Source organism: Rissa tridactyla, chromosome 1 (assembly GCF_028500815.1).
Source record: "Rissa tridactyla isolate bRisTri1 chromosome 1, bRisTri1.patW.cur.20221130, whole genome shotgun sequence".
In the NCBI taxonomy this organism is placed as follows: domain Eukaryota; kingdom Metazoa; phylum Chordata; class Aves; order Charadriiformes; family Laridae; genus Rissa; species Rissa tridactyla.
The window spans coordinates 74693101-74714723 of record NC_071466.1 but is presented as its reverse complement, the minus strand read 5'-3'; the positions used below and the strand labels follow the sequence as shown (position 1 = coordinate 74714723).

General features: G+C 37.2%; 1 protein-coding gene across 5 annotated transcripts in view; it reads left to right on the top strand.

Moving 5' to 3' along the window:
- Positions 1 to 21623, top strand: part of UBE3A (ubiquitin protein ligase E3A) — a 57516-nt gene that overhangs the window by 5615 nt on the left and 30278 nt on the right. For 2 of the 5 annotated variants that reach the window (XM_054188190.1, XM_054188193.1), the window contains 4 exons: positions 3105 to 3172; positions 10490 to 10636; positions 11249 to 11367; positions 14789 to 14833. In XM_054188190.1, coding sequence (XP_054044165.1) covers positions 11348 to 11367; positions 14789 to 14833 — 65 coding nt within the window. In that variant the 5' untranslated portion in view covers positions 3105 to 3172; positions 10490 to 10636; positions 11249 to 11347. Of the gene's footprint in view, positions 1 to 3104; positions 3173 to 10489; positions 10637 to 11248; positions 11368 to 11787; positions 11854 to 14788; positions 14834 to 21623 lie in introns of all 5 variants that reach the window. The other 3 variants (XM_054188189.1, XM_054188191.1, XM_054188194.1) reach the window with 2 other exon arrangements.

The following is a 21623-nucleotide window of genomic DNA, read 5'->3' as shown; positions in this document are numbered from 1 at the left end:
TGGTATTTTTGGTTTTCTTAAAAGGTATCAAAAACTTCTACAAAGCTAGGTAATGCTGAAGAGGTCTATCACTTCTTCAGAATTTCTATTTCCAATGCAATGTTTTCATCTTTCTTATTTCTATAGCCTTATTCAGATAATGGTTATTTTTTATTTCATAGTGACATCTCATGTCCAAAGTCTTAGTAATTAATATTGTGGTTTAATATGTGTATATACACCCTATTTTATTTTTAGAAAGTCCAAGGTATACTAGCGTACAACTGGCTGCAGTAGCAGCACTTAGATATATTTCAGCTGTTGTAGCAAAACTCGCCTATTGTGCACCAGAGGAATACATACTTATAGTCCACACAACCTGCAAGTCTCATGAGAGTTCAAGAACACAGGAGCTCTTAAGAGAGCATGTCACTTTTGTGAAGTACTGGTATTTCTTGGTTGCAAAGGTTGAGCTCTTTAAGTTTTAAGGTGGTGATAAATACTCTGTTTGCATGGTTCTTATGACCTGGATGTCTCATTGAAAGAAGGATGTTTGTGAATACTTGGGGTTTTTTTGATTAATGTTATATTAAGGATGTCAGTCGTGGAAGAAAACTATTTTTATTTGAACTTACATATTTGAAATTGTGTGAGATAATCTATAATACTAGGTAAAACACCTACCATTTTCATTAGGGTAGCACTGACAGAATTTTTTATTCTGCTTCTGTCTCGTGATAGTTATTGCCCCAAAAAAAGTGGAAAACGTCATTTAAGCACCTGATAGAGGTGACTTCACAATGTCTTTCGTCAGGCCAGACATGAGAGTTGCAAACTATTTTTCATAATTTATAATTAATTTCTTAAATATTTTGTGATTCCATACACTACAGTTTAATTAATTCAGTATCTTACCATCTTCGTTAATATCATTCAGTGTGCCTTGAAGTCTGTTTTTCGTATTGAAAATGTATGGCAGTTGTAAAAAAGCAGCTCTTTTGGTTCTGGTCATGTGACAGATCAAGATTTCTTTATGTTGAGTGGAAGCAATAGTGTTAGCAATGCTTTTAGTCACGTTTGTCACTCGCATTTTTTTAGGCAGATGTGGCTTAATGCTAATTAATAAGTATACTAAAGGTGGATGTTGAAGCACATCTGACTTCATGGAATTATTTTCATTCCTTTTAGACAAGCATTACAGATTCCATATTTCATTTTGTTGTCATCCATGTAGCCTTTGAGCAATTTTTTCTTTTACTAGACTGCTGAACTCCTACTCTGCCTTGGTAGCTGATGGGGGGAGATGGAAGAACTAGAAGTCCAGGAGCTTCGGTTTTGTGCTATTGGAATTACTTGCTCTTCTGCTGCTAGTGACATGTTACTAAGCAAATCCCCTGTCCCCATCTCCTCCACTGTGGTCTTATTTCTTCTGTAAATTGTACTGTCTTAAACTACATAGCTTCAGTTGTATTTGGAACCTTTGTTTTCTTTTTTCTTTTTGATGGGCAATAATCATAAGATCCCTGATAGATATATGTTTGATACTTTTTCATGCTGTACTTCGTACTCTGCTCATACTCTGTTGGCTCTTTTGTACCTTAGAGGAGAGTGAGTGAATTTTATATAGGTGACGCTGCACTGTGTTTAGATGAACAAATACATACATTGGCAGTTAAGCTGGAAGCCCTGTGATACAAGGTGTGAAAATATTGGTCAGATTTGTCAGAATACTTTTAACTGAGTTTGCCTAATGGCATCACGGTGAATGAAGAATTATTCTCTAATAGAATATAAGAGAGATATTCTGGATTTCTGCTATTGGTACGGAGCAGAAGCGCCACCTCCAAACAGGAAGATCATCACTTACTGTCTTATATTGTTCAGATACAATTATTCTTTTTTTTTCTTCTGAATGGTGGTAAAGTTTTATTGACACAGTTGCATAACATTAACTCATTAATCCTAATTGTACATAAATCCACATAATTATCGTAATTGTGTGTTGAAATAGCAGTCTTGTTTCATGAAACAGGTAGGATGCCCTATTTAACTTTTTTTTTTCTTTAAATACAAAGAATTGTACACAAACTGTTAGTGCTGTAGAGCTTTACTGGCATGACTTTGTCAGTCCAGGATCACCCCATTTCACGTATCTGATAAAGAATGGGGACAGGTTCTCTATGGTTTGACATCTTTTAAGACAAACCTGAATGTACTCTTAAGGTAATCAGATCAGGGTTTCCTTGGTGGAAACTATGATCTATATTGGAGATCAGCCTAAATCAGCTGCATTGGATTTGTTTGTTGTTCGTAGAGTTTTAGAACCAAGAAACTAAGTATTAAATCTTCACAGTACTGAAAATGTGATACTCTGTGCCAAGTGAGTAACTTTTTGGAAAGTAATTACTAGATTTCTTTAGTTATATACCTAACTACATTGGTTGTGCTTTTAGGTGTTTGTTGAAAATGTTTGGAGTATGTTTTAGTCATGTGTCCCTTGTTTAATTATGGCTTCCCTGAAAATGAACCATTTATAGAAAAGCTTATCAAACTCCAGCAGCCAGGACGAGATGGGGTTCTATCTGTGACTTGGTGTTTGTGGTTTGGCGTTTTTTTTATTTTTTTATTACAAGTACCAATTTTTTAAATTATTTTTTTTTGGGGGGGGGGGGGGGGGGCGGGGTGTGGAGGAGAAAAATCTTGTCAGAATCTTCCAGAAGAAGGAAATGGATATTTGTAATTAACTGGATGAATGGAATTGTAAAACTCAATTGCATCACTATAGAGCAAAGAATAGGGAACGTTGTGTGTATGGACTTTCTACTTTTGTAGGTTCCCTAACATACTAAGTATTTTCTGTTTTGGTTTTTATGAGAAGTATGATTTAGTTTCGGAAGTCATACGATTTAGTTTTAGGTACTCCTTTGAGGAGGGGGGAGTTAGACTTCATGATCCTTCCAATTTGACATATTCTATGATTCTATTCTATAATTCAAAGTATATGTTTCCTTCAGTTGTAAACTTGTGAATGGCCATTCTTGAATGTATTGCTTTGAAGTTGCATTGAGTTTCAGATTGGTATGGAGCATAGTGCAAAAACTGAAATGTAATGTTTTGCATTATAGGTACAAGAACTGTAGAAGCCCACTTTAGAATTTGAAAGAACAAGTTTCTGCATCTCTGGAAAGATATGGTATGTTTATGTTTTCACTTAATTGTGTATATGCTAATAATCATAATAACAAATATTTATACTTTTGTTCCCTGATTTAAAAAAAAAAAGTTGAAAATAAATTCAGGAAGAAACACACACATTCTTTTTTCCTATTTTTTTTTTTTTTTTACTGCAGTGTCTGTTACTTAGGCATAGTTCTCTAGAAAACTGAGTTACTTGGTTTTTCTTGTGGAAAATAAATACTGACGATACAACATTGAATACCCTTTTAATTTGTTTTACAAGCTCAGCATCACACTGCTACCATCCATATATTTATCCATAGACTGGATAAGAATCAGTGCTGTTTCTCAAAGTTTTTTTTTCTTGCTGCTGAGCGTATTTATACCAAGGCTTATACAGCTTTTTAAGTATGACTTGCAAAGTAAGTTCAGAACTACTAGAAAAGTTAAGCAGACATCACTATAAGTCAAACTTGCAAATTCGAATGTTAGGAAATACAGAAATGTGACTTTCAGTAGCAGTGTTAACATGAGCCCATGGCACATGGTATGTGTTTTTGTCTAGGCTCTTAAATGTCCAGCCAGCTTAAAAATACATGCAGTACAGCAAGGTTGGAACCTTAGCTTGTAGTTATTTTAATTGCCATTTTCTAACTTTATTCTGGTGTAGTCCAGCGGACATACCTGGTAGTACGGAATAACCGCACCACTTTGTAGTATCTCTTAAGGTCTGTAGTTCTGCAACTTGGTACATAGGGGATTTTTCAAACTTTTTGCATTGCTGTATTCAGAAAACCAATTTTTGCTTAAGTTAATTTTTCTACCATATTAAATAGGTCTGTTAATGCATTTATACAATTGTATACTTCTAAGCTATGTGTGTACTTTCTTTAACCGCTTAAAATGTGGGGAAGAACTCAGTAACTGTTGATACAAGTTTTATACCCTGTGTCTTTATGTCTAGATTTTTTTCTTTTGAAGATACTTAACATAAGAACATACATAAAGTTTTGAAATCTCAACCTCGCAGAAGAGTTGTTGGGTGGGGTTTTTTTGTTTTTTAAGTTCTATTTTGTAGGAAGCTACAGACGAGCTAAAATGATGGATTCTAAGCTGAAACTGTAAATATAATGTGTGCTAATTAAAAACCGTAAATCTCTTAAAAAGCCATAATGTAACATTATCACAATCCAGATGTTCCTGAGAGAATTATATAGATTGGTCCTTTACTCTAGCAGGCATCTGGCAGGTAGTGTATATTCATTTTTGCACCCACAGCACCACTGGGACCACCCACCTGCTTCTTGCTCTCTAGTTTCAGTACCAGTTTTGTGTATGATGGCTCTTCTTCAAACTGAAGCTGTTACTTCTTTATTGCCATTATTTCTGCTGGCTGCTTTTTCTCTGAATGTTTAACTGCTTGCCACCGTATGTATGCATAGAGTCTTTGTAATGGTTTGCGCTTCATAAATTGATGAACAAGAATTCCCCTCTAATCCCCCACAACTTGAGTAATGGATACTAATGTAACATCAGAAAAACTGAATATTATGCTATGGAATTGCATGATTGCTTGGTCTTAATATGAACTATGTATAAACAAACATGCTGGTGACACTGGAGAACTTGGTGAACAGAAAGGTACTTTACATGTAAGGCTGTGTGGAAGATGCGTGGCAAAAGAAAGTAAAATAACAGCATAAGCAAAAGGACAGATGGAATGAAAGTTTAAATATTAAAGCTGAAGTGAGGCTGTAAAACTTACCTGTTTACCTGTATAATTTAATGTGATACCTAACCAGTAAAAGGAGAGCTACTAAAAGAAATTTAAATAGATGATTGGATTTCATCTCCTGATGTAGGTGGGGCTTTCCATTCATATCTGTATATCATTTTGGAGGGAGCCTGAAGTAGCAGGCATAACTGAGATTAGAAACGCATGGTTCTGCTGCAAAAAAATAAGGAATGTATGTAGTGGAATAAATATCAGCTGTGGTCTAAGTGAAAAATGCAGAAGCTAAGGATAATTTCAGGTGTTTCCCTCTTACAGAGGTGAATTAAGTACATCTATGCTCTCAAACCCAAAACAAGTGTTGAAGGGAAAATACAGTGTCCAGAGTTGTGGGGGCATTTGTAGAAAATGAGAATAACACACAGGCCTTTAGTTTTGGGGTCGGAGGAGGGAATCGGAGCAAACACTAGACCTTTTTCTGTTACTATGTGATTTGTGACATTGACATCAAGGCAGAGCAAGTATACAGATATTATAGGATGAAACTTTTATATAAATCTATAGTTGATCTCTGTATATTGAGATGCACGAAATTCTACCTTTATTAAACTCAGTAAGTTGTGTTTTTACTGAAGTGTAAATTCCAGAATGGCACCAGCTTTAATTTGAAGGTATTAGCAAATTCAGATCCCCACCCCAAATAATTTGTTCAAGTGTTAATTGTCTTAGCTATCCTGCATGCTTGTGTTCCTACTGTAATTTGAATTTGTCAGTCTTCAGTTTGTAGTCTTGGGGGGGGCTTATATGCTTGCTTTTAATTGGAGGTCCTTTTTAATGTATTCTTTTTGGGCTATGAGAGGACTTCATTTCTTCTAGTATCCATATTGATTAGCTTGATTAACTTTGAACTTTTCCCACTATCTAATAGCAAGGCACTTTCTCCTTTCCTCATGTTGTCTTTATGTCTCTTTTCTGCTACTTCTGGAATACTTTTGAAGAATATTGAGTAATTGGAGAACTGGGCTCAAGTTTTGAACATCTCAGAAGTATTTTGTGCAGATGAACACCTTTCCAGTAGCCCTTCATGAGTAATATCTGTCATTCTAGCTGTAATACTGGGAGTAAGTGTGTGTTTGCTTATCAGTTGTGAGTGCCTTAATCGCTTTAGGTTGGCATTTTACAGGATAGAATCCAATTCTTTTGGTCTTTGATCTATGTGATTTTGCATTTGTTGTTATTAGTTGAATGGTTTGGTTTACCAGGCAGTGGAAAAAAAAAATCATATAGATGCCTTATTACTGTTGTCTGGGGGTTTTTTTGCAGCTTCATTAGGATTTATGTAATGAGGTTTGAGTAGTGGCTGGTTTATTTTACTTTAGGGTCATTGGTAATTTGATGTGCTATTAGTTGCGTGAAGAAAACTTCTGGAATCTTATGTCTTTTGATGTTTTCTGTGTTGGACGCCACATGCAGGCAACAAAAGCAATTGAAAGTCTCAAGCATGCATATTGCATTTTTTTTCTGCAAGTGACAGATAAGATTGAATTTAAGGATTTGGAGCATATTCTACAGTTCCCTCCAAGTCATTTGATGAATCAATCTCAAGTTATAAAAGGCCAGTGTTCTTATTAGTTGGCAGTTCCTTTTCTTCAAGTAGTAAGCTAGCTAGGGTAGTTCTGAGGGCACCCTTTACTGTATAGATGATGACTGTCTGTTTCATCATGGTACTCAAAGTTATTTTGAAAATATATCAAATTTGAGAAAAGCGTTCATTCTTGGGAAGTTCAGAGGGATTCTTCAGCAAAGATGCAAAAGCTGTCTTTAGTTGTATCTTGAGATGGTTATTTTTAATTAAGAAGCTCCAGTTCCAGCACTGAAAGGTGAGGAGGGTCATGGTACTACTTTTGTACAGGTGAATCACACCCCCTTTTTCATTAGATCATCTGTCAAAAAGAATCTTAAAGAAAAAATTGGATCAAAGATTGCTTGGGTGGAAACTTAAATTCTTTTGTAAAGGAAACATAAATTCTTAAAAATGCCATCTGCCAGGGCACCCGTCATTCAGTAAGGTCAATAAGTCGTCATAGATTAAATAAGAAAAGCGTTCCTTCAGTCAAGGATCTTCCTAGACCTCAAATACTGTGTGCCAGGTGGCTGTGCTGTCACAGAAACTGAACACCTGTACATCATAGAATATAGGGAAAGTAATAGGTGTACAAAATCCATGTAAGTGACAAGTTGCAATTAAATGATTTGTATCTGTAAGTTTTTTGGCTTTGTTTTTGATTGCTGACAAATAGATAGTTAAATTCTCCATGGTATGTCTTTAGGTTCTGTGTTTTGGAACTGGGGGCCTCTTATTGGCTCATTTTTGTGATTCCAGACTTTCAAGATTAAATGAAATGCACAAAGAAGATCTCATCAGGATATGCAACAAAGTTGGGTTTTAGCCCCTTTTTATGCATCTGAAATTGGTTTCTGGCTTCTTGTTCCTTCACTGTTTTATTTCCTCTTTTTCAGATGATAGGAACATCCTTTTCAGAAAATCTGCTCTTTTGTCACCTTGGAGAAATGTGTGTAGTCTCAAATTCAGATGATAGGAACATCCTTTTCAGAAAATCTGCTCTTTTGTCACCTTGGAGAAATGTGTGTAGTCTCAAATTACTGCATAAACATTATTTATCCCACTCCCTCTTGATGAGTGCTACCCCATGCCATACAGGGTTCTTCAGATATATGGTTTAAAGCCATGGGTCTTGTGTATTGTCTTGCTAATTATAACAGGGGTTGCTGCAGTCCTGGTTGAATCTACCTCTTGTAAATAGTCACTAGGCAGATGTAGATGTGGCTGTACTGGAGCCTGCCCAGTCCCAAAGAGCCTGTAGCAGCCATCTTGGGTTTCTTGGACATATTTCACAGGCACAAACTGCGTTTGATGCCTTCAGCTTCTCTGTGTGTCCGTGAAAGCCTAAACTGTAAGCCGTGCTAATCATGACAGTGAAGACCCCAGAAATCTGTTTGAGTAACTCTGTTCTAAGAATAAATATTTGTTCTGGGGCTGCTGTTGTAGGGTCCTGCCTTCTAGAAAGTAAGTTACATGCCAAGATATTTTGTAAAGGAATTCCTGTGACAGAAAAGCATCTGGTTTAGGTCAGTTTCCTATTTTTCATAATCCCCTTTTCTAACACATTAGTCTGTTCATCAGTGTGGTTTCCCTTTCCAGATCAAGTAGTGTCCTTTGACTCTCTTACCATTATTTTTTTTTCTGCCTTGTTTGGATCCAGCAGTCAAGATGTCCTTTGTTCAAACTAGATTCAGAATAAGGGATCTTTGATGGCAGTCTCCTTCACCACCCACCCCATGTTTCAACATGCTGGACTCTTTGCCAGCAGACAGTACTCTGCTGATGCATGAATGAGTGAAGTTTTAGAAAAAGTGAATTCTTTCATCTGTGCTAGGGAATCCTTGCTAATCATATTCTGTCCCACAGGAGTGGCAGAAAGGATAGGTGGGGAAGATAGGATGAGAAGGAGATAAAAGGGAAAATTATTTCTTGTATCTGGATTGTTGAAAAGTAGCATGAGATTTTTAGACCCCAGTACAGTAAATCCAGTTTTAATGTGTCTTGTAACAGATCAGAAATGCTGCAACTACCTCATTCAAAGCTCTGATCCACAATAAATTCAATTTATAGATACAAATTTCACTACAATACTTAGATGAGTTAACTTCAGCTCGGTGAGATTCGTGCCAGTTCAGATACTGCCTCTCTTCACGAAGCTGCTGTAGATACTATGTTAGGCGGCATAGTAAACCTGACTAACAGAGTTGTATCTGTGTCAGGCCTGGGCACAAACTTGTCTTGGCCGTGATTGTGGAGCTGCCACCTCAATGCATATTCTTTAACAGTCCAAGATCTGATTTTTTTTGAATCCAGCACCGACACTTCATGTGTTCCTTCACTGTTGACCGTCATGTTCATGACTTCTCCTATATGAAACAGCCTCAGGAAAACCCTGTTTTACTAAGGTTGCTGTCAGCCTGTTGTTCAAACATGCTTCCATTTGAATGGAAGGCTGCCGTAATTAGCTCTTGCAGATGGTCTGGGTGATACAGGGCACAAGGCTAGGTAGGGAGTGATTGATTCAGTGCGCTCCAGAATGTGAGCTGGTACTTCCATCAGTCAGACAGAATGTGGGTTTCCCAACCAACGAGGCATTAGAGATTACACCACTGTCCTCTTTGACCAGCATACTAAAAGTTACTTGGACAAAGAGCTAGAGGAGGCTTTAATTTCTAAATGCATTTTTACAGAGCCATTTCACATCAGTTCAGAAAGCAGCAAGAATTTAGATTTAACTTGAGGAGAAAGCATTGCCTTAGAATAGGCATCTGTTTCTTTAAAGCTAATGCTTGCCTGAAAGTAGACATTGTCAGGTCTTAAACAATGACAATGCCATAAGCAGTGTCTTTAAGGCTTCTTAGTTTTGCATCAGCATCTTGGGTTTTGCTGTTTGCTTTTCTGTACAGCCGATGGTCAGCAAACATTATTTTGAAAATCTTTACCTTGTTTGTCATTTAATGTTGACAGATGAGGAACCTTTCCAACTGACTTTCATTCATTGTACTGTGTTCCTGGCATTGACTCAGTTAAACTTTGACAATTTACTCCCCTAACAGATAGGTACCAGAGAACCTCTGTTTTGTTTCAGAGGGTAGCCTGCTTCTTTTTTACTTATGTTAAATGCACTTGCATTTAGACGAGAAGAGTCAAATATTACTGATGTTAAAATAATTAAATGGCACTTTTCCTACTTCAAGGAATGTACCCAATAAAACTTAATAAGCATCATCCCGAAACTAATACAAATTTTGTTCCATTGCAGAGTGTCAAATTGTAGTAGAATGGCAAAAGTGAGCAGCGTTTCTGACAAACTTTAGAAAATCACTGGCCTTGCTTACTGATCAGTGATTCCATATCTCTGACAAGTCAACAGATAGAAGTTAGCATTGAGAATGCTTGATTGCCCCTCAAACCTAAGACCTTACTGAAAGACTCTTCTAATAGGTTGGACTGAAGCACAAAAGCTTTCTTTACTGAACCATTTGAAGCTGTTGGATGTGCTCTGTTAGTATTTGCACCAGATCTTTGTGACTGCAGGTGTGCCCTAAATAGCTCGGTACCCGTTGTGCACCTTGCTTCTGTGTGAGGCTTCTGCTGCATGGCAACCTACCAATGTGGGGTTTCATCTGGGCTAGAACCACAGGAGTAAACTTCTCCGATACTGTACAGGGGTCCGTGTCTTTGTAGCTACTGGTTGTTTAGAGAAAGTAAGTCAACTTTTTATTTACTAAATACAGTAATAACACTGTAATCAAGACTTTATATTAACAAAAAGTGAATAATGCTGTTTGTGATCTGACTCTCCATCTGAGGCCTTTTTTCCTTACAGTCTTTGTGCAGTGCACCTAGGAGCTTGGGTGGGAGAGAGAATGGGGTGAATTGAGTGTTGAGGGTTATGTTTGGAAATATATTATCAGTTAACTTTAGTTTAGAGTAGATAATAGCAGTAGGTAAGAGACTAACTGGTTCCTTTTCAGCCATGGAAGTAATCAGCTGGGGTGGTCCCAGGGCGCTCTGGGCACGAGTATTGCTGAGTGATCATTGGCTGCCACCTGCGTGACAAAGTAAAGGACCAACCCTTCAATTTATACCAGTGGAGCCAGATCACGGGAAACAATTGACAGGTAAAATACACTTTTGAAAATTTAAGGGAGAGGAGAGACTACATGCGGTGTGAATGGAACAAAGAACCTAAAAGATGGGCCACAGATAGCAAAGGTTGCTTCTCTGAAACTTTTACATACCTTTAGCTTGCTTCATTTTAGGAAGAGGCACACACAGCAAAGCGCAAGCTACATGTTGCTCCCCTGAAAACATGGAGCCTCATTAGAATGTCAGTATTAATTGAGTTGTAGCAGGGAAACAACTAACATAATTTTATTGTAGTTAGAAATTCCAGTTCGTATTTACGCACATGGTTCCAAATCTTTGAATGCTCATTGTCTTGATGTCGGTTGCTTTCCCCTGGTCCAAGAGATGGGTTTTGTTTTTTTTAGAGAGGCGGAAAAGAAGTTGATGAATTTTCAAGTTTACCAGTTGAGTGTACTGTAGTGAATTACTCCAGAAGCCTTAGAATGCATTCAAAAATGAACTAATTTTTGTGCTGTAGGTCTTAATCTCGCAGATAAAACAATATTTAGCATCAATATTTTTCTTCTGTTTTATGGGTTTTATTTAGCGGACTGGCTGAAAATAATTTTTAAGGACTTTTAACTAAATTATTTTTACTTATTTAGAGTTGTTAAGCTTATGCTTAGCCCAGCGTGATACAGGATTGGTGTGACAACTCGTTTTTTATCAGTGACTCAAAATTGTGATCACCCTGATGTCACCGAATGGCCACAGCTTGTAAAAGGTAAGCATAAAGCATGTAGTGTTGTTTCTCAGGATCACTTTTAGTATAATGTTTATTTTAAAAGTATTTCATTTGTATGGCTTGCAGGTAGTTTTATAAATAGTATTAAGGTATATTGTTTGTTTAAGATAAGTCAGCTTGCAAAGTTGACTTATCCTTTTGCTTAGAGTGATTTCAAAGCAACTTACCTTGTCCCTGCCTCGTTTTTAAAATACGAGGACCGTGGTGTTCCGTGGTATGCCTCTTAAGAGCAATACTGTCACTTAAAAGTCTCTCGTGTGCTTTACTGTCATACTAAAATTCTGTATAAATTGTTTAGCATACTTATTTAAGCAATTTGTTCAATTTTTTTAATGTATCTGTCGAGGAGGTTTGATGTTAAAATTTCTAGGCTTGCATACCTCTACTTTTCTCTCCTAGGGAGGTACAGTGGAGGTAAAAGGAGTGGCTTGCAGAATGGAGAAGTTGTTCCCTGTGTTATTGGAAGTGAGCCATCATTTGAATTTGCTAGCTCATACTGCAGTATTCAGATTAGTTGGTGTCTTGTGATCAGTATCTACGATCTAATTCAAAGCTGAAATTTGTAAGAGCATTTGCTCTGAGATTTTCTCTGAACAGAACTCTTGTTTCAGATTTTAAGCATGATGAAGGGATGTCTTGCCATGCTATATAGTTGTATTTCAGTACTGTTGCCTGCTCAGAGGAATAACAAGGTATCTTGTTTGTAAACAATTGGGTATTGCAGAATAAATAGCTTCTCAACAAACAACTACAATTCGTATAATTGGATTGATCTTCCACTTGTTTTAATGAGTACTGAAAGTTCTTTTTATTTGGTACTCATATTGTCATTTGAAACCTCTTAAAATCTGGTTAATAAGTACATCAATAGGTTCTGCAAATCATAGTTGTGGTAGGTCTGCTCATGTTATAGAAAACAGTAAGCTGAAGGAATTTCGTCCCTGTTTTCTGTAGAACCACTTACTTTAGAGGACCAAACCTTTTTTGACTCAGGTTTCATTTTTTTCTGAGCTTTCCTGAAAGTGTGTCTTCTCTTACATTGTTTGTCTTATAGAAGAAACATTTTTGTGAAATAGCATGTACTGAACTGCACTGTCTGTTCAAAGCCCAGATAAAACTCATACAAATGATAAGGACAGGAAAAGATTTTGGCTATACTGATAGCTATGTTTACATGTTTGGAGTACAAATCACTGGGCTGCCTTTTTTACACGCTAAGTTTAGGTCCCAGTCTGCACTTTTTCTGTAACTTTTCATACTGATATGTATCTTAAAGGCTCAAAGTGATTAATACTCGTGGTGGGTTTTTTTAACACCGCTATTTAACTTGCATTTGCATAGAGACTTAAAGCAGTACTCTTACCCAAAGCCTCATTATGTTGTACTTTCTGTGACTAAAACAAAGATAGCAACCGCCTCAAACTTCCAAGCTCTTCGCTATCAGTTTCTGAAGTCCTGGGTGTGAATAGAGGAGCTAGCCAGTATGAATATAAATACTCTCTTTTCCACTGCTTCTCAGGTTGTATGGCTTCTAGCACTTGCATGCTTAGGTGAATAACCAGGAAAAAAATAATTGAGGTTCTTTTATCTCTGCTAAGTATTTAGTGACTTATTTTGGTCAGGGGAGTTGAAGGGAAATTAATTTTTTACTTGTTTTGCTGTTGAGCGTTATTTTTGACAGCAACTATCTCATCAGTCATGAACTTTAATGAGTGAGGGAATAAATAGAGACCAAATTTTGGCAGGTTTTGCTATCTTCCAGTTAGAGGTTATTTGCATTTTAAGCATTAAGTTGGTTGGATAGTAAGCGCAGAATTCTGTCATAGTGTCAGTTGAATTTCATAACTTAGTGGAATATAAACAAATAACTTCCTGTGTTCTGCATCATCTGTTGCTGCGTAGTATCCAGCTAGCCTAGGAATTTTAAGTTATCCGCCAGAAATGCTTTCTAGGCACTGGATCTGTTAATATACTACAGTTTGGTAAAATCCAGAAAGTTGCTAAAATCTGGTATGTCAGTAGAGGAACTAAGATTTTAATAGGGAATTTGGAGAATAGTCCAGGTTTTAATAGGAGGGACCATCCAGGAAGGTAGTACAATGAAACATAGGAAGAAAGGACATGTTACAGGCTACAGGTGGAGACTTCAATAGTATTTAGAATAGTATAGATAGTCATATAATAAATAGAAAAAATTAGAAATTCTATTCCTGTAAAGAAAGATTTTTCCCAGTAAAGCTATGGCAAAGCCTGCTCAGCTGTGCTAGCTGAAGTCCCCTAGCAAACTCTGTGGAAACCTACAAAGTGAGTTCTCTTTGCAGATTTTAGCTCACTTCTGTTTTGAGAAAGCTCTGTCATGAAAGACGTATTTGTTCATGTAAGCTACAGAGTTTTACTGTAATGGCTGTGCTCTATTTCCACTCCTTATGCAGTATATCCAGTGTGGCAGTTCTGGTCAGCTGTACCAAAATCTATACCCGAGTGAAGGTTGGATAAGGTTCTTCAGGATATCATTTCAAGGCAGCTTAAGGTGATTGAAGTCAAAACTGCTGCATTTGTAGCGCCTAGTCTCCTGGCTCATCTGGCTACAAAGTCACTGGGCAGGGGGAAGTCCAGAAGGGAGGGAGAAAAATAATGTTTCAAAAAAAAAAAAAAAAGGCACTTGAATCAATGCTGGCGTAAGGAAGAAGATGGGAATAAGGAGGAGCTAAACAGCTGTAATTTAGCTTACTATACCCCTTAAATTACTCTGTAAATTAAGTCAAGGGGGTTGGCATGCTGAACACAGGTGCTGCTTGTGTATTAAAAAAAGCCAGGCAATAACACCTAATTCTGAATGTTACTGGCTGACCTGGTGGCTACAAGGAAGAAACAGAAAGCTGCCTTTAACGCTTATGCTCTGTGAGATTATGTCCATAAATTCAAGTAGCGAGAGATGTGAATTTTGTTTTGACATGCTGCTGAGACCTGCTTTTGAGCTACTGCTTAGAGTCCAAGTGTGCAGAGAATCTGTTTGTAACAGTTGATCCCTGATAAACTTTAAGTATACATTTTGGTTACTGAAGTGGTTATGAAGAATTAGCCCAGAACTGGTGCACTAGGCAACCTGAATACGGAAGTGCTGCCAGCAGAACTCTCCGCTAATGGCTGCTGTTGCGTAAGCTGTAGGGAAACAGTGCTGTCCTCCTTAGAGAAGTCTGGCTTAATTGTATTGTTAGATTTTATGTTATAAACTGTCTTTTAGAGTTTGGTCAAACAAATTTCAATGTGCAAGTGCATAAAAGTTAATGCTTTTAGTGTCAATAATACATTATCATCACTTTCCATCTTTCCTAACTTTTCATATTGTAATGATTTAAAATAACAAACAATGCTTAAGGTTTCGTATCTGTATTTGCAGATCACCAGGAGAACCTCACTCTGAAAACATTGAAACTAGCCGAATGTAAGTAAATGAGTGGATGAGTTTGGTGTATCTTGTTTAAAAATGTTCTGAACACATGTAACAGTTACTCTTGCGCCTGCCTTAATAAAGAAGACAAAAGCTGAGTAGAACTGCAGAATCACCTTAGAAAATTTCAAGTTAGTATTTTGCTACGGAAAAATAATTTTAAGCCTCTGTAGAAACTGTGATGATTCTTTTTTCTTTTTTTTTTTTTTTTGAGGGTGAATGGGTTGAAGGTAAAGTTCAGAGGTTTAATTTAATGTAAACCAGTAGATGGTAGCATAATACAGTGTCAGAAATCTTCAGGCCTATATTCAGACTTGACAGTACGGGTGTAATTTCTACCTGCTATTCACTAACATCTTGCATGGGTTTGAAGACACTTCAGTACTAAGGCACAATACCTCTAATATGTTGTGGCAGATGGATTGCTGAACTACAAAGAAAAAAACCAATTCTGACTTAATTTGGCAAATTTATATGCTAGTTAGTTCTAGAAGCAGAAAACTGTCGTTCTTTCACTAAACAGTATTCACGTAGTACCTTGCTCACAGTTCTGAACCTTGTTTTGGTCTGTCTTCAATAGCCTAGAAGCAAGATTATGATAGGCTGAAATGTTAATTTAAATTTCAAATTCAAAAGGGTTGCAGGAATGAGAGGACCATTTTAAAAAAAGAATAGCTTTTTGAGACTTTATTGTTCTGTTAGTTAGCAAACAAAGGTTCTTTTCTAGCTATTCAAACTGTCCTGTCATAGAACTCAAATAGGGAAACCACAAACTCTGCTTTTCTGGCTTACAGCACAAGTTCCAAAATAATAGAGGGAGCGTAGCCCAGTGGTTAGGGTACTGTCCAAGGCTTCGAAAGACCTGGGTTCGTTTCTCTTCTGCCACAGACTTCTCTGACTTTAAGCTGTCTGCTCCACACCCTTCCCCCAAGTGGTCTAGCATTTTATGCACTGTGGGCTGAATGCCAGTTTCAGGATGTTTTGCAGGCTAGGGACATGGTGTGAATTGCTCTAGGACGACTCTGCTGTAGTTACCCAACTTGGGGAGGAGCAAAGCTGAGGTGAGCCCCTCCACGTTGGACTGCGTATCTAACCTTAAAAGTGATGAGAAGCAAACAAGGAATGCTTTTCTCATGTGTTTTTAGCAATTTGATGCGGTGAAGTCTTTTCTTGCAGTAGGAGGAACATTTCTCCTGGGACGATGAATTTGCTTTTCCCTCTCATGCCACCTGTTACAGAACTGCGGTCTAGCTGCCGCCTTAGGAGTATGGATTGCAGGGATCCAGACCTGAGAGGGGACTGGCTGTTGCTACGTGGATGTGCATTAGAGACAGAGGTTGCAGCGCAAAAAGCCTGCCATGGTCTCTTCTCCTGCTCCAGTAGCAACCCTGCTGCGTTGTGTTTTATTGTTCCTGCAGCAAGTTGAGTTGTATTCTCTTGCTTCCCTGGCCTAGCCAAACGGGGGAAATCAGGCTGTAGACTGGCTGTAGTCCACTCAGGATATTGTCAGCTTTTTACACGTTGTAAGGAAAGATGTGTCAGAAACAAGGATCTTGACTGGTGTAAAACAAAGACTCTATAAGGACCTATGATAAATCAGAAGGAAAAGACAGTACAACTATTTTTCCTTCTAGCGGTTTGGCAAATTTTTTATGTGTCTTACCCTCCTTAAAACTGAACCTGAAAAGGTAATCTACAGTAGCAAGTTTTCCTATGTGAAAGCTGTATTTCTTATTTTATTTTCTTTTCGTGCAGCCAGAGTTGCCTTGACCGTGTAAATTTCGGGTATCTGTCTAAAATAGTTGTAAACCAGTCAAGTTGTAGGGATTCACATATTTGAGCAGTAGTTATACAGTATTAATGCATGGTATACTCGCAAAACTAAATTTTTTAAAACTATCACAATGTGATGTTTATATTACCTGTTGCAGAGAATTTCTGCAATCCTGCTGCATAGTTGCTCTTGCCCCATAAGGTGGAATGGCAGGCTGGGTAATACAGTGTGACTGGCATGCCTTCTGTGTAGCTAAAATAGTTACTATGTTATTTAGATGCCTATAATTCATCAGTAAATGCGGGGAATTATGCAAGTGTTTCATTACTTGTACAATGAATGGTTAAGTTAGTTTTGCTCTGGCTGATATAATTGCTTTATTTGTTACTGTGTTTTGCATTGCAAAGCTTTATACCAAGAGCATAGTCACATATGTTTCACATGTGAATTAAAATAAATAAGTAAAAAAAAAAAAATCTACTGACTCTTTCAGACTCTTAGGCAGCAAATTCTTCCACGGTTAAGTCTTGTTTATCCCAGGCTTTTCAGATTCTGTCTCTATGCGTGATGAACATCTTGGTGCTAGGTCAGAGTTAGGAGTCTTTTCCTTAGCATTCGTTCAAGTCTTTGAATTTTTAAGGTCAACATCTTCTCCTGTCTGCTCCTGTCACAGGTCCGCATTAATTTTCAGCTTCAATTAGTATAACTTTCTTAAAATCTCTTTTTCATTGTTACATAATTTTTGCTTATATTAACAGTAATTGTATTCTTATAGTATCTTTTCAGTTCATGTATTTTCACTCTGTGTATTATATGTTGTCACATATCAAGGCAAAAGTTTGGGTATTTTGATATGATGTCTTTTTGTGCATTCATTTCTCCTTTCTCTTTTTAGGATGGGATGTTTTGCAATTTCAAAGCTTCTCTTTCTCTTTTTAAAGTCATTTAGCACCCCCCTGTTTAAAGTGTTGTTACAGTTATAGTTGATATATAGTCATCTCACATTGGGGTAGATTTGATAGCTGGTTTGTTGAAAAGAATGGCAAAATAAAAATTCTGCAGCAGTCTCAGAACATGCCAGAAAAATAAACTACAGCCCTTGCAAATATATACAGTAACTGTGGCAAATATATACAGTAACTATGTAAGTATTAGGATTTTGTGGTACATACTTTCTGATGCCATCCTAGTGCTTTCTAGACATACAGAATTCTTTAAATTACTTTCCTCATAGCTGAAAACACCGATTAAAAATAAACAAAAAGAAATCCTAAAGAGAGATTTCTCTCTAGATCTGTCTGATCCACATATATTAGGCTGTTCTTAAACTGGAAACTCAGTAACCATGGGACATGCTGATTGTGGCCTCTGTATCAAATCTTGCCACATGTAGGAATTTTTGTAGCATTTGCTGCTTGTTTTATTGCCATTCTTGGAAGGAAAAGATGTAAGAAGTATCTTTATGTATGCCTGCAGCCTTGCACTATTTTATACTGTGAGCTGTCTAGGATGAATTAAAAAATTTCTTCTTGGAGCCTCTTGCAATGCATCATTTAGCCAAGCAGTGATTCCCTTGAGGAAACTTCATCAGTTAATAAGACTGTATTGACTGTACTCAAGAATTACTACTTTCTTAAATTTAGCAACTACTTGTAAGTGTCTGTTTTACCTTTGCTTCCAAGAGCAAAGACGAGATAAGTTGACTGATTCTATAATGATCTGAAATAAAAGGAATTCTAGATTTTGCACTAGAAAATATAACTGAAGCAAATGTATTATAGACCTTGGTTCCCATGGAGCTTGGAGGATGCTGTAAATTTACCGGTTAAAAATAAACAAAAAGAAAGCTTAAAGAGATATTTCTCTCTGGATCTGTCTAATCCACATATGCTAGACTGTTCTTAAACTGGAAACTCAGGTGTTTAAGTCTTATGATCCATCATCCATGTTATTTGCCTTTAGTTTCTGCGTGATCATGGTCATCCTTCTAGGACAGTGTCGTGCAGAATGAAGGCATAGTAAAAGAATGCTACCATGGAAACCTAACTTTAAAGTGTTCTGGAGTTTTTAATAACTTGAAAACAGAGTTGTGTGGTTGTCCCTTTCCTGTACTTCGCCTCTTTTCTTCAAGTTATACAAGGAAGAGTACAAGGTTGATCAGCATTTAGGTCTCTTCTGGCTGTAGGTCAGTCTTACGCATTGCAGTGTTCAGTCCTCTTCTCATATCGGTATTTTTGTCTGAAATAGTTTCTCTCTTCTGTCATGCTTTCTACTGAAATGCTCCAGTGGTCCAGAAGTAGACCATTGGAATCAGTGTCTCCAAGTTACTGTCCATATCTTTTGATATCTCACTGCAGTGTTAATCTCCTTTCTTTGGTTGGGCTGCTGATTAGAGTATAGTGTATAAATTTCATATTTGACAAATGTAAGCAAGTTCAGTAGTGAACAACATGAATTTTAATTGTGTTTGCTTGAGTGCCAGGGCTTCTTTAACCAAGGGAAAAGAACATGGAAGGTACTCAAGAATATGTATTTTGCTTAATATTTTATAAAATATTCATTATTTGTTTTGGCATGAATATAAAAGACAGACTGAAGGATTCCTGCAAGTATGTGAAGTTACTGTCATTTAATTTCTTTCCAATAAAGACAAAATTGGTCCTCTTCTGGCCTCATAGCTAGTACAGAGATTTAGAATTTATGACTCATTACTTGATAATTTAAAACAAAATTTGGAGAACTGTTGAAATGCTTTGTGTGGTTAGATGCAATTATTCTTTGGAAGTTTAACAACTGATAACAATAGTGTACTTTTTTCTTTAAAATTTTAAGAATAACACATTTGTTCAAAGAAAGTAAGATCTTGTAAGTTTTTAGTCAGTCTTAAGCTTCATGATATGTTTATTCCAGCAGTAATTCAAGTTACTTTTTCTTTCTGTAGTTAAATGCACTTATGGGCTTTTTTTTTTTTCTCCCTGCCTTTTCAAAAGGCACTGATGCTGTAACCATGAGCATAGTATTTAAAACGCAGTCAAGTTTGCCTGCAGTCATTACCATTTTTACATATGTTGATTGCTTACAATAATTGCCTAATAATTGTCTCCCGATAATCAGTTATTTAATGGCTTGAGGCCTGTAATGTTGGGAGGGCATCTTGGAATTAGGAATTTTTCCTGAAATTGCTTGGGTTGAAAAGCCAGGGTATAATTGATGCATTATTCATCTCTCAATTTTTTTGGGTAATTGAATGTTGGAGGAATCGCATAGGTGACAGGGCACTGCATGCCGCCTTAAGAAGGACAGATAGGAACCGGGGTATGAAAACAGTTGGTCTGTGGGATGACGTTATCTCTATAGAGTCCTGGAGCTGATAACTTAGAGGGGAAAGGGCAGTAATGAAGGGTGCTTTTCTAATAGGACTGTGGCAAGGTAATTTGTCTGTGAGACAAGATGAAAAGATGTGTGCTGACTATGTTCTTGATCCTCTCTCTCTAGCTTTCTGCATTGCTCCATTAAGTCCAGGACAACTCTTCTGTTCTCAGGTTCACCCTTCCTGAGGAAGTGCCATGCCTGACTTTGTCAGCACGTGATGTTCCCAAAGGCACAGTGGATCTAGAATACGTGGTGGGGAGGGGAGGTCCCTTGGGTGAAGCCAGTATAGTCCAAGGGAGTTCACAGTCTGCACCCCAGATATTGGGGGCCACCACACTGGAAAGAATGAGGTCGGAAAATGCAGATTCCATGCACATTTGCAGACATACGTTCACTGGGATGACAGTGGCCAAGGCAGGCTAAAGGTGTTACAACACTGCTAGAACGGGGGACTCGGCTCCAGCTCTGGGTGGAGCATTTGGCAGCGTGCAGGCCACTTCAAAAGGATCTGTGCGGGCAGTGCTTTCACTGGAATCTGGTCTTCTCTAGCACTGTTGGTCTTGCTCTTAACTAAACAGTAGCAGGAAACCAGCATGCAAGGTTTGAAACCAAAACTCTCAGAAAGCAATGTTTAACTTCACGAAGATGACCATCCATAACTCACACTTTATTTTTAAACAGTTTTTGATCTGGTGGTCGTCTTGTTTCCACAGCGGTGTAATTGTTGCAGGTGTATAAGTCTCTATGCTCCTGTCTGTTAAGGCATATACTGAAAGTTGTTTTGCTATTAGTACTAAAAAAATCTGCTCCATGTTTTTTTCCTATCCAAAAGACAAACACAAATTTTCCTCCAGTTTAATACTTTTAATAATACTTTTGTTGGTGTGTTTGTGTTGAGAAAGAAAACAGCTTATGAACATTCTGGCACTTCTGAATCCTAAATAGTTTTGTTAAAACAGGCCATTGTAAATTTCCAGTTATTAAAATTGGCCCTCTTGGAGCAATGTGAGACTTCTGTGTAGAAATAATATAAAAGATGTTGTGTCCCAAGCAGAAACCATTCAGAAGTATGTCATTTCATACTGATGTTTCCAGACAAGTATGAAACCTTCATACATATTTCTAAAATTTAGGTAAACTTAAAGCAAAAATGATGCATTTATGCAGATATTTATAACTTCAGGCAAGTTTTGAAACTTGGATGAAAATTCCTTGCTCTGAAGAATTATATGCTTCAGATTTTTCTAAAATTCCTTAAATGTTTAAACATCTGATTCTCTCTATCGCAAAAGTTTCCTTTATGTAGCATTTCTCTGTATTTAGTTTAAGATATTTGGGAAATGTAAATTAGATGCTGTTACATAGGAACTTTTGAACCAGTGCATTCAGTCCCTTGTTTTGTATGTGATTTAGACATTAAAAATTTACTTTACAACCCAAAACGCAGCTCAATGCACCATTGCCTAAGTATCTAGAGGCTCAGTGGTGTACGTTTCTAGTGATACTCCACAGTTTGGGCAGCATTTCACTTAAAAACACAAAGTACTTATTATCTGGCTTTTTATTAGTTAAAGAACAATTAAAAAGTAAAAAGGCGCTCTTTTTTCTTTAAGTACAACAAAAGTAAGTCAGTGAATA